The 12,835-nt window shown below is 38.3% G+C and overlaps 2 protein-coding genes across 2 annotated transcripts in view; both read right to left on the bottom strand.

Annotated features, from left to right (window-relative positions):
* Positions 1-4,268, bottom strand: part of LOC113065226 (inositol hexakisphosphate kinase 1-like) — a 77,299-nt gene extending 73,031 nt beyond the window's left edge. The window contains exon 1 of the mRNA XM_026236494.1: positions 3,420-4,268. The gene's annotated coding sequence lies outside the window, so the exon portion shown is untranslated. The remainder of the gene's footprint in view (positions 1-3,419) is intronic.
* A 6,531-nt stretch (positions 4,269-10,799) lies between these two features.
* LOC113065224 (protein TASOR-like) overlaps positions 10,800-12,835 on the bottom strand; it is a 40,108-nt gene continuing 38,072 nt past the window's right edge. Inside the window, exon 23 of the mRNA XM_026236493.1 lies at positions 10,800-12,232. Within this exon, the coding sequence (XP_026092278.1) occupies positions 11,067-12,232 (1,166 nt within the window). The 3' untranslated portion in view covers positions 10,800-11,066. The remainder of the gene's footprint in view (positions 12,233-12,835) is intronic.

The raw sequence follows: 12,835 nt of genomic DNA, 5'->3' as shown, positions 1-12,835 counted from the left end.
CGCCGCGGTACCCTGAAGCAATCTAAAATAGTCCGAATATAAACACTTATTATAGGTGCACCCTAGTGATTCAGGACAAGCCAAAAACACGGTTTGGAAAACAGATTCATGGTGTACTCGCTTATTATATACATTTTTCTACATTTTGAACACAAACAAAGTTACGGACCGCAGCTCTGATTGGTTGTTTCTTACCGGGAGCGATGGAGTTTCTGCAAATGGCAATAGGACACTGGGAGGAGCCAGAGGAGCTTGATTTATACACAGATTATCTGTCTCATATTCTACTGTCAGGACATAATGACAGGTTTAATAAATATGTAAAAAATAAATTTTTACAAAAGTTACCAACTGCAGCTTTAAGCTGTTAACTTTTTTAATGTGTCTGACACTCCCTCTGAGTTAAAACAAACCAATATCCTGGAGTAATTCATTTACTCAAACAGTCACTGACTGAACTGCTGTGAAGAGAGAACTAGGGCTGCACGATATTGGAAAAAAATGACATTGCGATATTTTATTTTTCTGCAATATATATTTCTATATGAAATCTAATCAATTTTTTTCTTACAAACAAAAATGTGGTGAGCACATTCTCATTTTAAATGATTTAAACATCGACACCAGCGTGTCAATTGATTAATCGAGGGAGAGAGAGCAAGACAGAGCTCGTGTTGTTTGAAGACGGTGAGCGTGCGACCGGAGCTTGCTTAAAATGTTAAAATTGCTGTGCAATTAATCTGCGAATCACATTCGCTAAGGACCGGGGAGCAGCTGGCCCGTACAGTTAATGAATAACGGATCAACTACAACAGCCTACATCCTGCGATGTGACTATGGTGGATCCGTACATCGCGATATCGATGCATAAACGACACACTGTGCAGCCCTAAAGAGAACTGAAGATGAACACCGAGCCGAGCCAGATAATGAACAACAGATTGACTTTTTAACTCTTTAACCGTTACATTTTTGAAAAAGAGGTTTACAATTCATAGTTCTTTTGCACTTTAATCTGTGTAAAACTTTTAAAGAGCCACACAGATGGGAAATCAAAAATGACCTGTATTACAGTGTATGATGTAGCTGTCCATCAGTGTAAACAATGTGCAAAGTAATTAAAAAAGTACACGATTTATAAAGTTATTGGCTTCTAAAGTAAGGAGTAAGGACTCTGAATCGCTGAAACGAGTCGTTATAGATTTCAAATCTTTTGCCCATCTCTATGAACGTCACTAGGAACACTTTGCATAATAATCTCCGCCTACCGTCTTGGGAGAAACTGACCTCTGACCTCATTAAAATGAAGTGTAACTCCGTGAATACTCAACGAAGAGACATGAGAGAGATGTCTATAGAAAGCTTGACATGTCTACTTTAAAACGAAACAAGTGCTGCCGAAAACAGATATTCTGTGATAAAGTAATCCATATGAAAACAACGCGATGTCTGTTTTACCACGCCCCCGCGCTGAACGCTATTCAGATTCAAACTGAAGCGCGGCTTGAATACACACACACAGAAGAAAAAGCAGCGAGACTGTTCAAGTTTTTTATTTTACTGTTTGCTTCACGGTGAGAGGAATAAGACATAATTCACCCCAAACAGATGCTAACACAGTTTACCGTGGAGGTGTGTGCGGAACAACCAATCAAAACTATGTCAGTTGACCAATCAGAACACAGTATGCTACCGAAAGGTGGGGTTTAAGGAAACTGAATCTTTTGAACAGCTTCGCGCGAACCGTTTGGGGATCTCTGAGAATTGAGGTAATTTTAAAATGATATTTTGACAAAATGACAATGTTTTTTAACCTTGGATGGATTTAAACCTAATGTACAGGACTTATAAACAGTGATAGGAAGCTTTGAATTTTCATCTTACTGGCTCTTTAACATTAATGTTTTTTCTGTACTGCTTTATTGTATTTAAATGTTCAGTTATTTTTGTAATAAAAAGTGATTTAACCTGTTATACTGTATTATGACACTTTTTTTAAACTAAATTAAATACCGTGATAATACAGTATACCATGATAAAAGCATTAGCAATTAAATCCCAACAGGAAAATGTTATACTCTCTACTACCTACACATATCTATGGTTGCAAATTATCAGATTTTGATTAAAAATGACCAACACAAACATTTTTTGTTTTCAGTGAATTAATTAACTTGCACTGATACACAAGACTAGCAATGGGTGCTATGGGTGCTAACCGGACACTTTTTTGTTATTTTATTACTTACATTTGTTATTTTTAATACAATGCTTAAATAATATAACAACGTTTGAATGCTACATCCCGATTAGTTTTAATTATTAACAGCATTGCAATATTTTCTGCTATGGTACTGAAATTGGTGCAGAAAACCGTGGGATTAGGTACTGGTTCTCTCATTTTATTCATTATGTGAAGGTTAAGTGCCAGTATGTTTTTGTAATGTTAAAAAGTTTTGTTTTTTTAAGTAGTTTATGTTAGAATTATTGTTTTCTATGTTTTTTGTTTTGTTTTGTTTTTTACTGTTGTACCGACCTTGTGGTCTCGAGTATTAGTGGTATCAGAAACGACAACTAGATTTTGGGTATCTTACATCCCTAGCTCAATTAAGCAATGCTATTTCTTTGCAAAATGCAAATCTAAAAATCTTGAAATTTACTCATGGGATGCTCTTATTATACGTTGTAATAAAACGTGACTGTCCAGGATGGACCCTGTTTCCGTTAAAACAACAATGCATGGTTTCTTCTCAACGCTAGCCAACATCAGCATCCCTTACCTTTAAACCAGGTCTGAAGGTCTCACAGGCTTTATATACAACAGCTAAATAAATCCCCAATCTAACATCCAGCCTCACACTGAAATGTCCTTCAAAGACTGCAAAACTAAAGCAATTATAAAATATAAACAAATAAAAACAAGCATCTCCAAGGTAATAGCTACCATTAATTAAGGCAATGAATTGTGCTGACGGTTAAAACGATCATCAGGGAAATTCCAGCTCATGCATATGTGAAAACATTAAAAACAATAAGAGACACACATCAAAACAACCCTGACGCACAGATAAACATCCACGCAACTTTACATGCAGAGATGAAGTCACGTTTCTTCTCCAATGTGAGACTTACGTAATGATCCAGTGCTCATATGCTATATCTATTACAGACATAAGGATGACATATAATCAAATAAAATAAATATATGTCCAAACATAACCTCAAAACCAGCATGTTACTACACCAGTGACCTTCCTTCACCAAAATTAATCATGTAATAACATCATCATACATGTTTTAATAAGTCAATGCATCTCTACATAACTCATTTATCCACTTCTAAATCAAAAACATGAATTATTAAACGTGTAAAAACAGACATTATAGGAAATGAACATGGGGTCATTGTATGTACATACCTGATGTTAATTCCTCCTCACGGAAAGACTTCTTATTTAGATGCCTCTCCCTTCTTTCATGACGATCTAATATATTTCGTTATTAACAAATGAGTAAATAAATAAGTCAATGTTTTGTTGTGAGATCCTCCTGATGTCCTTCGTGTTAGCTCGCAGGCTAATGTCTTCAGATCTGATCAGCAGAACAGATTTAATACGATTAAACGACTCTGTCCACAGACACGCTGTACTTCAAAACAGTAAATAAAAGCCTGGTAATATTGCTAAGATTTCAATTACTATTTAGCTAGTTTTATCTGCTAAACATCTTTTACTCGTCTAGTGTGTGGATGCTAAAGCGGATGCTAATCACACAAACAGATCTCACAAACTTGCGTTAAAAAATATGGTCAGATTCAAATAATAATAAACATAAGGAGCCTGGAACACATTCTCTGGCTTATTCAGTTGTAAATTTAAGTAATAAATAAAGGGTCAGATATAAGCCGTAATGATCTAATCTTGTCCGTGCAGCACTGATGGCTGATCCTGAGAAAATAAAGCACTTAATCTAGCGAATACAATTATAAAAAATATATATTCGCTGCTTTACAGTCTTTTACTTTATCAAACCATGCTGTATCTGTCACTAATAGAGAATTTATATGATATCCAATGCACTCTGATCTAACCTGGCCTGTCTTTTTTCAGTTATGTTTATTTTATAATAAAGCTCATTAAAAAAGTGCAATGTCTTTTAATAAACACTAACTAATGAATATATCCGACAAGCTAGCGCGTTAATCTAGCTAAAACACACAAACTGTGTGTATGCGCCTGAGAGATGGAAACAGTAGAACAAACTGACAGAGAGTGACTCCAGCTGCAGCAGTGTGTAATACTGCCCCCTGCTGACTGAAAGCGCCCCTGCACAACACACGGCAAAACAAGGTTCTTGAATAAAATGACTTTCTTTCATTTTTATTATCCAGTTCTGATTCTGTTCTGGAGGCATTGTTTTGGGTATATGCTCATACTTATGTCATGTTTTAGAATTCTGCCTGCAGAGTTTATATTGTTTTTCTCATTTAGCAAGATCGTAGATAGCAAGATCGGGGAAGTCGTGGCCTAATGGTTAGAGCGTCGGACTCCCAATCGAAGGGTTGTGAGTTTGAGTCTCGGGCCGGATGGAATTGTAGGTGGCGGTAGTGCATGAACAGCTCTCTCTCCACCTTCAATACCACGACTTAGGTGCCCTTGAGCAAGGCATCGAACCCCCAACTGCTCCCCGGGCGCCGCAGCGTAAATGGCTGCCCACTGCTCCGGGTGTGTGCTCACAGTGTGTGTGTGTGTGTTCACTGCTCTGTGTGTGTGCATTTCGGATGGGTTAAATGCAGAGCACAAATTCTGAGTATGGGTCACCATACTTGGCTGAATGTCATGTCACTGTCACTGTCACTGATTGTTTGTATCATTTACCAAGAGTGTAGATTGTAAAAATTTTGAATTAATTGAATGCAATGGGTGCTACAATTTATGGTATTTCTTTTTTGCTGAATTTATTAAAACTTTAAATAAATTAATTATTATTAACATCTGTCTCATTGTAATGTTTTCAGTTGTGTATGTTTTATATAATTGTAAAATGTTACATTATTTTTTAAGGTTGTAAATTAAGATTATTTGAGGAGTGTGTTTTACAACAACAAAAACAACACGTTTAGCTTTATCTTCTTCAAAAGCATTCTCTCTCAAAAATAAATAAATACAAATAAATTAAAAATCCATTATGTTACTTGCTGTTTCTTTGTAATTATTTTTATTAAGGCTACTAGCTGTTTCTGAGTGAAAACTTGTTTCAAAGTAAATACACCTTTTTTTCAGTCTACACGTCAAAAATATTTGAATCTCAGCTGCATACAAACAAAAATGAATCCAAATGCATATGCAAATACGCATTCAGGGGGAAAACTTAAATGACATGACTAAATAACATTAAATAAAATGAATTATTTATTTAAATTAATAACATACATTTTTACTGTTTGAGTGCGTTAACTAATACCATTGATATTCGTTTCCTTTTATAACTACACCGTTATATTTTTTAATTTCAAATTGATTTCATACTCTTCCCTTTTAAATGAAAAGTGGCGCTTCCGCTCTCCACCTGAAGAGGCGCTAAAGCGCTTCGTGATGTTTGCTGCTGTGCTGCTGGGCTGTAGATGAAGACACTCCTCCTCAACCAATCAGAAGAGAGCTTACTGGTCGCGAGTGGCAACGGACACGCGTTTCAGCAGAAAACACACGTTTTACTGTCTATGGAAAACACAAGCATCAAAATATTAGAGGCTTTAAAATGATGAATTTGGGGTGAGTGATCTTAACTGACCTCACACTGTTTTTTTAAACTAGTATGCTTCTCTCTTCACGTTATGTAGAAGTTTGTCACATTATTGTCACCCAGTTTTGTGCTGCTTTAGTGGATATTAAATCCGGATGATTAAAGGATGCAGTATTTTATGATATGCGTGTAGATTAATCTGAAACATTCACTCTAAGCAGTTTATTTTATACATTTAGATACGAAACAGTTGTGTTATATGATAGTTTACACATTGGCACTACTATTAAAACCGTAGTATATGACTTTAGTAGTCATAGTATTTAAAAATACCATGGTTTTAACATAGTAGGCTACTTGATATAATGTTAGTGTGTTTCTGCTCAGGTCTGTTGGTTTGTTTTGCAGTGATGCCCTGTTGTGTGAGCTGGAGAATGACAAGCCTAAGCTTGTGCTGGCTAAATATGGTAAGAACATGAACTCCATCACTTCATTTAATGTCAGTTTTGATGTATGCACACTTCAGAGTCTCAGTGGAAGTAGGTAGTCTGGCCATTTTTTTGCGTTTGTGTTTTATGAACATTGCTTATATACAGGTGCATCTCTTATAACATTGCTTATATACAGTGCAAATTAGAAAAGTTCATTTATTTCATTAATTCAACTTAATTTGTGAAACTTGTGTATTAAATAAATTAAATGCACACAGACTGAAGTACTTTAGGTCTTTGGTTCTTTTAATTTTGATGATCCTTTTAACAAAAACCCACCAATTCACTCTCTCAACAAATTAGAATACTTCACAAGAGCAATACATTTTTAGTGAATTGTTGGCCTTCTGGAAAGCATGTTCATTTACTGTACAATACTTGGTCGGGGCTCCTTTTGCTTTAATTACTGCCTCAGTTCAGCGTGGTATGTAGGTGATCAGTTTGTGGCACTGCTGAGGTGGTGTGGAAGCCCAGGTTTCTTTGACAGTGGCCTTCAGCTCATCTCATTGTTTGTTCTCTTGTTTCTCATCTTCTTCTTGACAATAGCTCATAGATTCTCTCTGGGGTTCAGGTCTGGTGAGTTTGCTGGACAGTCAAGCACACCAACACCACGGTCATTTTACCAACTTTTGGTGCTTTTGGTGCGGTGTGGGCAGGTGCCAAATCGTGCTGGAAAATGAAATCAGCTTCTTAAAAAAGCTGGTCGGCAGAAGGAAGCATAAAGTGCTCCAAAATTTCTTGGTAAACAGGTCCAGTGACTTTGGTTTTCAAAAAACACAATTGTCCAACACCGCAGATGATATTGCACCCCAAATCATCACAGACTGTTCAAACTTAACACTGGACTTCAAGCAACTTGGGCTATGAGCTTCTCCACCCTTCCTCCAGACTCTAGGACCTTGGTTTCCAAATGAAATACAAAACCTGTTCATCTGAAAAGGAGGACTCAAGTCAAGTTACGAGTGTAAAAGTATGGTGTGAATTTGTACTCTGCATTTAACCCATCCGAGCACACACACACTGTGTTCACACAGCCAGCAGTGGGCAGCCATATTGCTGTGGCACCCCTGGAGCAGTTCGGTTCATGCTCAAGGGTCTCACCTCAGTCCTAGTATTGAGGCTGGAGAGAGCGGTGTACAGTCACTGCCCTCACCTACAATCCCTGCTGGACCTGAGACTCGAACCAGGAACCTTCAGGTTACAAGTCTGACTCTACAACAATTACTTTTTACTATAGGAAGAACACGCAACATCTGTAACAAGGACACCATTAAAAACTGTGTAAAGTTTCTATACAATTGTAAAGTGTTACCAAAATCTATATTACAAACAAACATCTAATAAACAATTCCACATACATATTTTGTATTTATTTATTTTTTATAATTAAGACTGTATAACTGTTTGGGCAAATGCAGACAGAGGGACGAATCATTAATGAAAGGCCACGGCATTGGCACACCACTCTTCTTCCTGTGGTTTGAATAGGGTACAGTGTTGACACTGCTCAGGGAAACCAGAGATCCGGGTCAGTTAGCTGAGAGATTCTTGTCACACACCTCTTTATATACATTAAACCCTGGTTAACAGATCAGATCGAACCATAGCACAAAAAAATAAATGCTCATAAATGTGATGGATCATAACGGTGAACAAACTGTAAAAATTCTATGATAAAAACCTGTTAAATGGTTAATGTAAGTTAAATTCCTTTTCAGTACATTACAATGAAAAATATATATTTAAGTAGTCTTTTAGCCCCTAGTGGTGAAGATTTACCTGTTACATCAGAGAACCACAGCATCTCCAAGAACAGACACGGCTATTCAGACAGGTTTGTGTTGTCCAGAAATTAAGATTGTTATAATTTACTCATTCTTAATGAATTTAATTTCATACATTTCCATAGACAATCACTGAAAATGGCTTTCAAGTTCTTAAATAAAAATAAGTGTACTAGAACAGTTAAAGTAGTCCATGAGATGCACCATATTCAATCTGTAGAAGCCTTCAGTGAGAGATGCTGCAATTAAAACAATACATTTAGTATATTCACTCAAAATCTCAGCCAAAGCTCTCAGATCTTGCTGATTTCTCACATATAAGCTGGTGTTAGATTGACGTTAAACATGCATCGATACGTCAGTTAAATGTGATTTTTATCTGTTTCTCAAACTTTTCTGGGAGTTTTTCTTTGTGGATGTGTCAGTTTGAACTGTTGTGTGGAAATTTGTAATGAGGATGACTAAATTACCATTTTAATTTACCCATAAAAAAATGATATAAAAAAAAAAATAAAAGTCTGAGCATTGGCTTAATATCTTATTGTCTTATTTTGCAGAGATCAGTCCTCCGCCTGTGAATGAGACCATAAGATACATGCACAGCTCCTACAAACACTCCAAGTGACAAGAAAATCCCATCAAGGGGAGGTAGAAGCATCTGAAAAGAGCCACATCAGACAGCATGTGTCCCCTACTCCGAAAGAAGTCAGAGCAGACCCTTATGCACAGACCTACAGGAACCACAGACTCAAAACAAGGCCAGAGTGGAACACACAGAGACCCAGTAAAGCATTCGTCCCGGCGTCTGACACTGCTGCCACGAGCAAACACACTTAAGCATAAACCTCCAGCACAGAGACTCGGGACATCTGCACAACTACAGGTGCAGCCTCTCTTCACCAGTCAGAGTATTCAGCAGTAATTACACAGGGCTGGGAACCATTTATAAAAAATAAAAACATGCTACAAATAAAGTTTGTTTTCGTTTAGTAGCCAAGACTTGTCAAGAACTAAAATAATTCATGTAATTGGAACCAGAACCATTGTTAGATTCGTTGCAATACCCATCCTTATTAATGCATGTAGTGTAAGTGCTGATAAATGCATTTCAGCGTGTTGATGTCACTTCTCTTTTCAGTTCAGAGTGAAAATCAACTCCAAGAAGCATCAGCCTTCAGTGCTGAAAGGGGAGGTGTTTTTTTTTTGTTTTTTTTTGACTGATGTATCTTAATTTTCTGATAAATGTTTCTCAAAACAATTATTTTTGCTTTTTTAAGTTCTTGGTTTCCCTCCAATAAATGGGGATGTTTGTACAATTATACTAAAAGGTTTTTTACTTGCTTAAAAACAATGATAAACTTTGAAAGAGAGGACAGAAGGCATGCAGTAGATTATGCAGGTTTTTCAGAGAATTGGAATTATATGCAACACACAATTGCAGTGAATTGTAATAGCTCTCGGACATCTCACTGGAGTCTTGGTATATAATTGAAGACAGTGCATATCTACACCTCATCATGACATCAAAAACAAGATGGGTGATATCTTGAAAAAAAAAAAAAAAAAACTTGTTTCTTACCATCTGAAAAAATTGTAGGTTTGAGGTTTTTCGTTTTCATGTGTCTTGCGCTGCCATCGGTTCCAGAACAGTGGAGTGTCACAGTGATGCTGGTCTTTCAGATCCACACAGGATCTCCTGCACTCAACCAGAGCCACCATCAGGGTCTCGCTCACTCAGTTTGAGTGCAGTCAGCTGTAGATAGACTGCTGGTTCTTCCAGACTTCTTCCATTAAAAATGCAAGTAATTCTTGTAGGTTTCTCCACATCTATGTCTTGACACAGCCGTGTCTGAGCTTCGAGTCAGTTTCTTTGATCTCATGGCTTGGTTTTTGCTCTGGTATGTTCATGTTCAGCAGTTAGACCTTATATAGACAGGTGTGGGCTGTTCCAAATCATGTTTAATCTACTGAATCAGCCACAGGTGGACTTCTGTCGGTCTAGAAATCCCTCAGAGATGTGTCATAGCAAAGGGTCTGAATAACACTAACCTGGGCTGCGGTTCCCAAAACCATAGTAGACCATAGACCCATTGCCACCAGTGGTCTCTCTCTACGATCAACTTATCTTACGATGCTTTTGAGAAACGCAGCCCAGGCCGTGCCATATCCTCCTAAAAGCACTGAACAGCAGCAGGCCATCCTGAAGGGTCTGTCTGATTCGAGACAGGTAACGCTCTATACCAAGATGTGGACTATGAACATGCTTTGAAACATTACCCGTTTCCTGTCTTTTGTGTGTACTTTTGATCAGTTATTGGTGATGAGCTTCCTGACTGCAACAAATGAAATTCAGCAGGATACAGTGTAATCCAAACCTGGTCCAGCACTTTATACTGTAAGATGTGGACAATGGAGCTATAAACCGAGATGTTGCTGTCTGACATCTGAATTAAACGAATCCGTTTAAGAGAAGTATCTGTTAGACACTCTTATCAAAGACTTATAGTAGATGTGTAACACATTTTGTACTGGAAATCTTGAATGTGACATATGAATGACTAGATTTTATGGCTTGAATTTGAATTTTTATAGTTTTCCCTACATGTGAATTAAATGTATTTTAACCCTTTTAAATTAAAGTTGCTCAACTTGTGTCCACTATTGACCATACTTTTCCAAGCTGGTGAAACAAATCAGTGCTCAATATTAGACCAACATTACTTCTGAATCACAGCGTCCTGTTAACCGAACATCTCAGCAATAAAGACACCGTTACAAAGACTAGTTTGAAAGTTGTTTAATGTATATTATTGGCTTTATAAAAATAATATTAAAACCAAGGCCTTGGGAAAATAAACATCAGTCCAATCAACATGCAAAAGCAAAATCAAAATATTATGTTCTCTGGAAAATATGAAATAATCACTTTTTTTTTTTTCTTCACTTTCAGTGAAAACCTAGAAATTTTACATTTCTTTTCTATTATACAAAAGTTGAACTGAGACGGAGTTGTAAACATGAGTTTGAAAACTATCTACACATTGCCGGTTCACCAGCCACCAAATCCTCCTCTACTGGGACGATGACCGTCCCCCTGGAAGGCAGGATTTCCAGGCCAGGTCTGGATGAATGGAGACCCGTGGATCTGCTGCACATCCATGCCATAGTGAGCACCCCAAAGGCCCGACGGCAAACCTTGCAATAAAGTGTTCCACGACATCTGCATGCTAGGATTTGGGAAGAATCCTCTCAAGACCGGAGGTCCCACAACTCCTAGGTTGTTGGAAACGGTGCAGTTCAGAAGAGGATGTCCGAGTCCAATAGCACCATTGTGAGTTATGAATCTAGGGCTGCTCAGAGCCAGGGAAGCATGCGGAGCCGGCAGGAGGCCACTGCCCTGCAGCGCTGGATAAAAATGGTCCAAGCCATGTCTAGAACTGCCAGGTCTGGGAAGGAAACCACTGCTCCCACATTTGTCCTTGACTGCTGGTTCAGAGGAATTAGCATTGTCCACTGCGGTCACTGCAGGCTTCTCTGAAACTCCACTTTCATTGGACGTTTGACCAATCTCTGCATTCGTCGAACCTGACCAGGTGTCTGTGGAGCTTGTGCTTGCTTGCTCCCAAGCTTTTGAAACCGTCATTATATTGCTGGTGCCCTCAGCTGCTGTGATCGGCGCAGCTGCAGATGTGCCTGTTTCTCCATACTGGACCACTTCACGACTGGCTTCAACTGCAGAAGAACAGCTCAGTGGAGCCCCAGTTGTTGTGATGGCCGCCGATTCAGTTTTGACTGACGTACTAGAGACTGGAGCCTCAGGTAGCGTAGCTGACAGACTGTGGTTTTCCGAGGAGTACTGAGGATAGGAATCTGACAGATCATTGTGACTGAGGAAGCTCTGGTGAGGATCAACTCCAAAAGCCGTTTGTAGAGTTTCACCAGCGTCAGACTTTGAAAGCATCTTGAAAGCCTTGAACTGAGAAATTGCTTCACTGAGAGCTACAAAGTCTAAATCCTTTGTCGTCTCGCTTGTTGTGAGCACAGGAATAGCATTCACTTGGTCTTGGAGAGAGGGTTCAGAGACCAGAGGGCACGGATCAGTCCCGAGTGCAGACGTGTGCTGGTCTGTAATGACACGGTTCGTCTCGGTTGTGACAGGGACACTGTAATCTGATGAATCCAGGTCCGAGTCCAAGGACATGCTATCGTCTCTCACTACAGAGACAAGAGAGAGGTTACTGCCATCAACAATCACAATTTCAAATGAACAGAAACAATTCATAGATGTTACCAAATTGTGATATTTGGTAACTTGTTTTATCCAAATTTTTTGTCAAGGTTTCTCTCATGAATAGTTCCTTGTCTACATCTGCAGTATTTTAAGCATCATTCAAACACAATAGAGACATGCATTTTGGCCACGCACACATGGGGGGGGGGCAATTCAAAACTTTTTATTGCGTGAAGCTGCCTCCTTGTAATTTCTGACTTAGCAACTTTAAATGTTCTATGGTATAACGCATAGAAACGTAGTTCTTGGTTTCTATAGATTGTTTACTGTTCACCTTGTCACAAAGCAGCTTTTAGGCATTGCACTGTTTTTGTTACAAGTCAGAAATGAAAAGGAGGCAGCAATAGAAAGTCAATGGAGGGCGTTGGATTGTTCCCCCCCTGGGGTGTGGTCTTCAGATTATGAGGTGTGCACTCTGTCTCTATACATGTCTGTGCAAATACATCCCTATAAGTCATCACTCATTAGCAAACAAATCCTGTTTTCCTTACAGGGTCACTGAAGAGAATAATCATTACTGTGTACAC

The sequence above is a fragment of the Carassius auratus genome, chromosome 47 (assembly GCF_003368295.1).
Source record: "Carassius auratus strain Wakin chromosome 47, ASM336829v1, whole genome shotgun sequence".
NCBI classification, from domain to species: Eukaryota; Metazoa; Chordata; class Actinopteri; order Cypriniformes; family Cyprinidae; genus Carassius; species Carassius auratus.
Note: the sequence above shows the minus strand (reverse complement) of the source record. Positions and strands in the feature narration are given on the sequence as shown.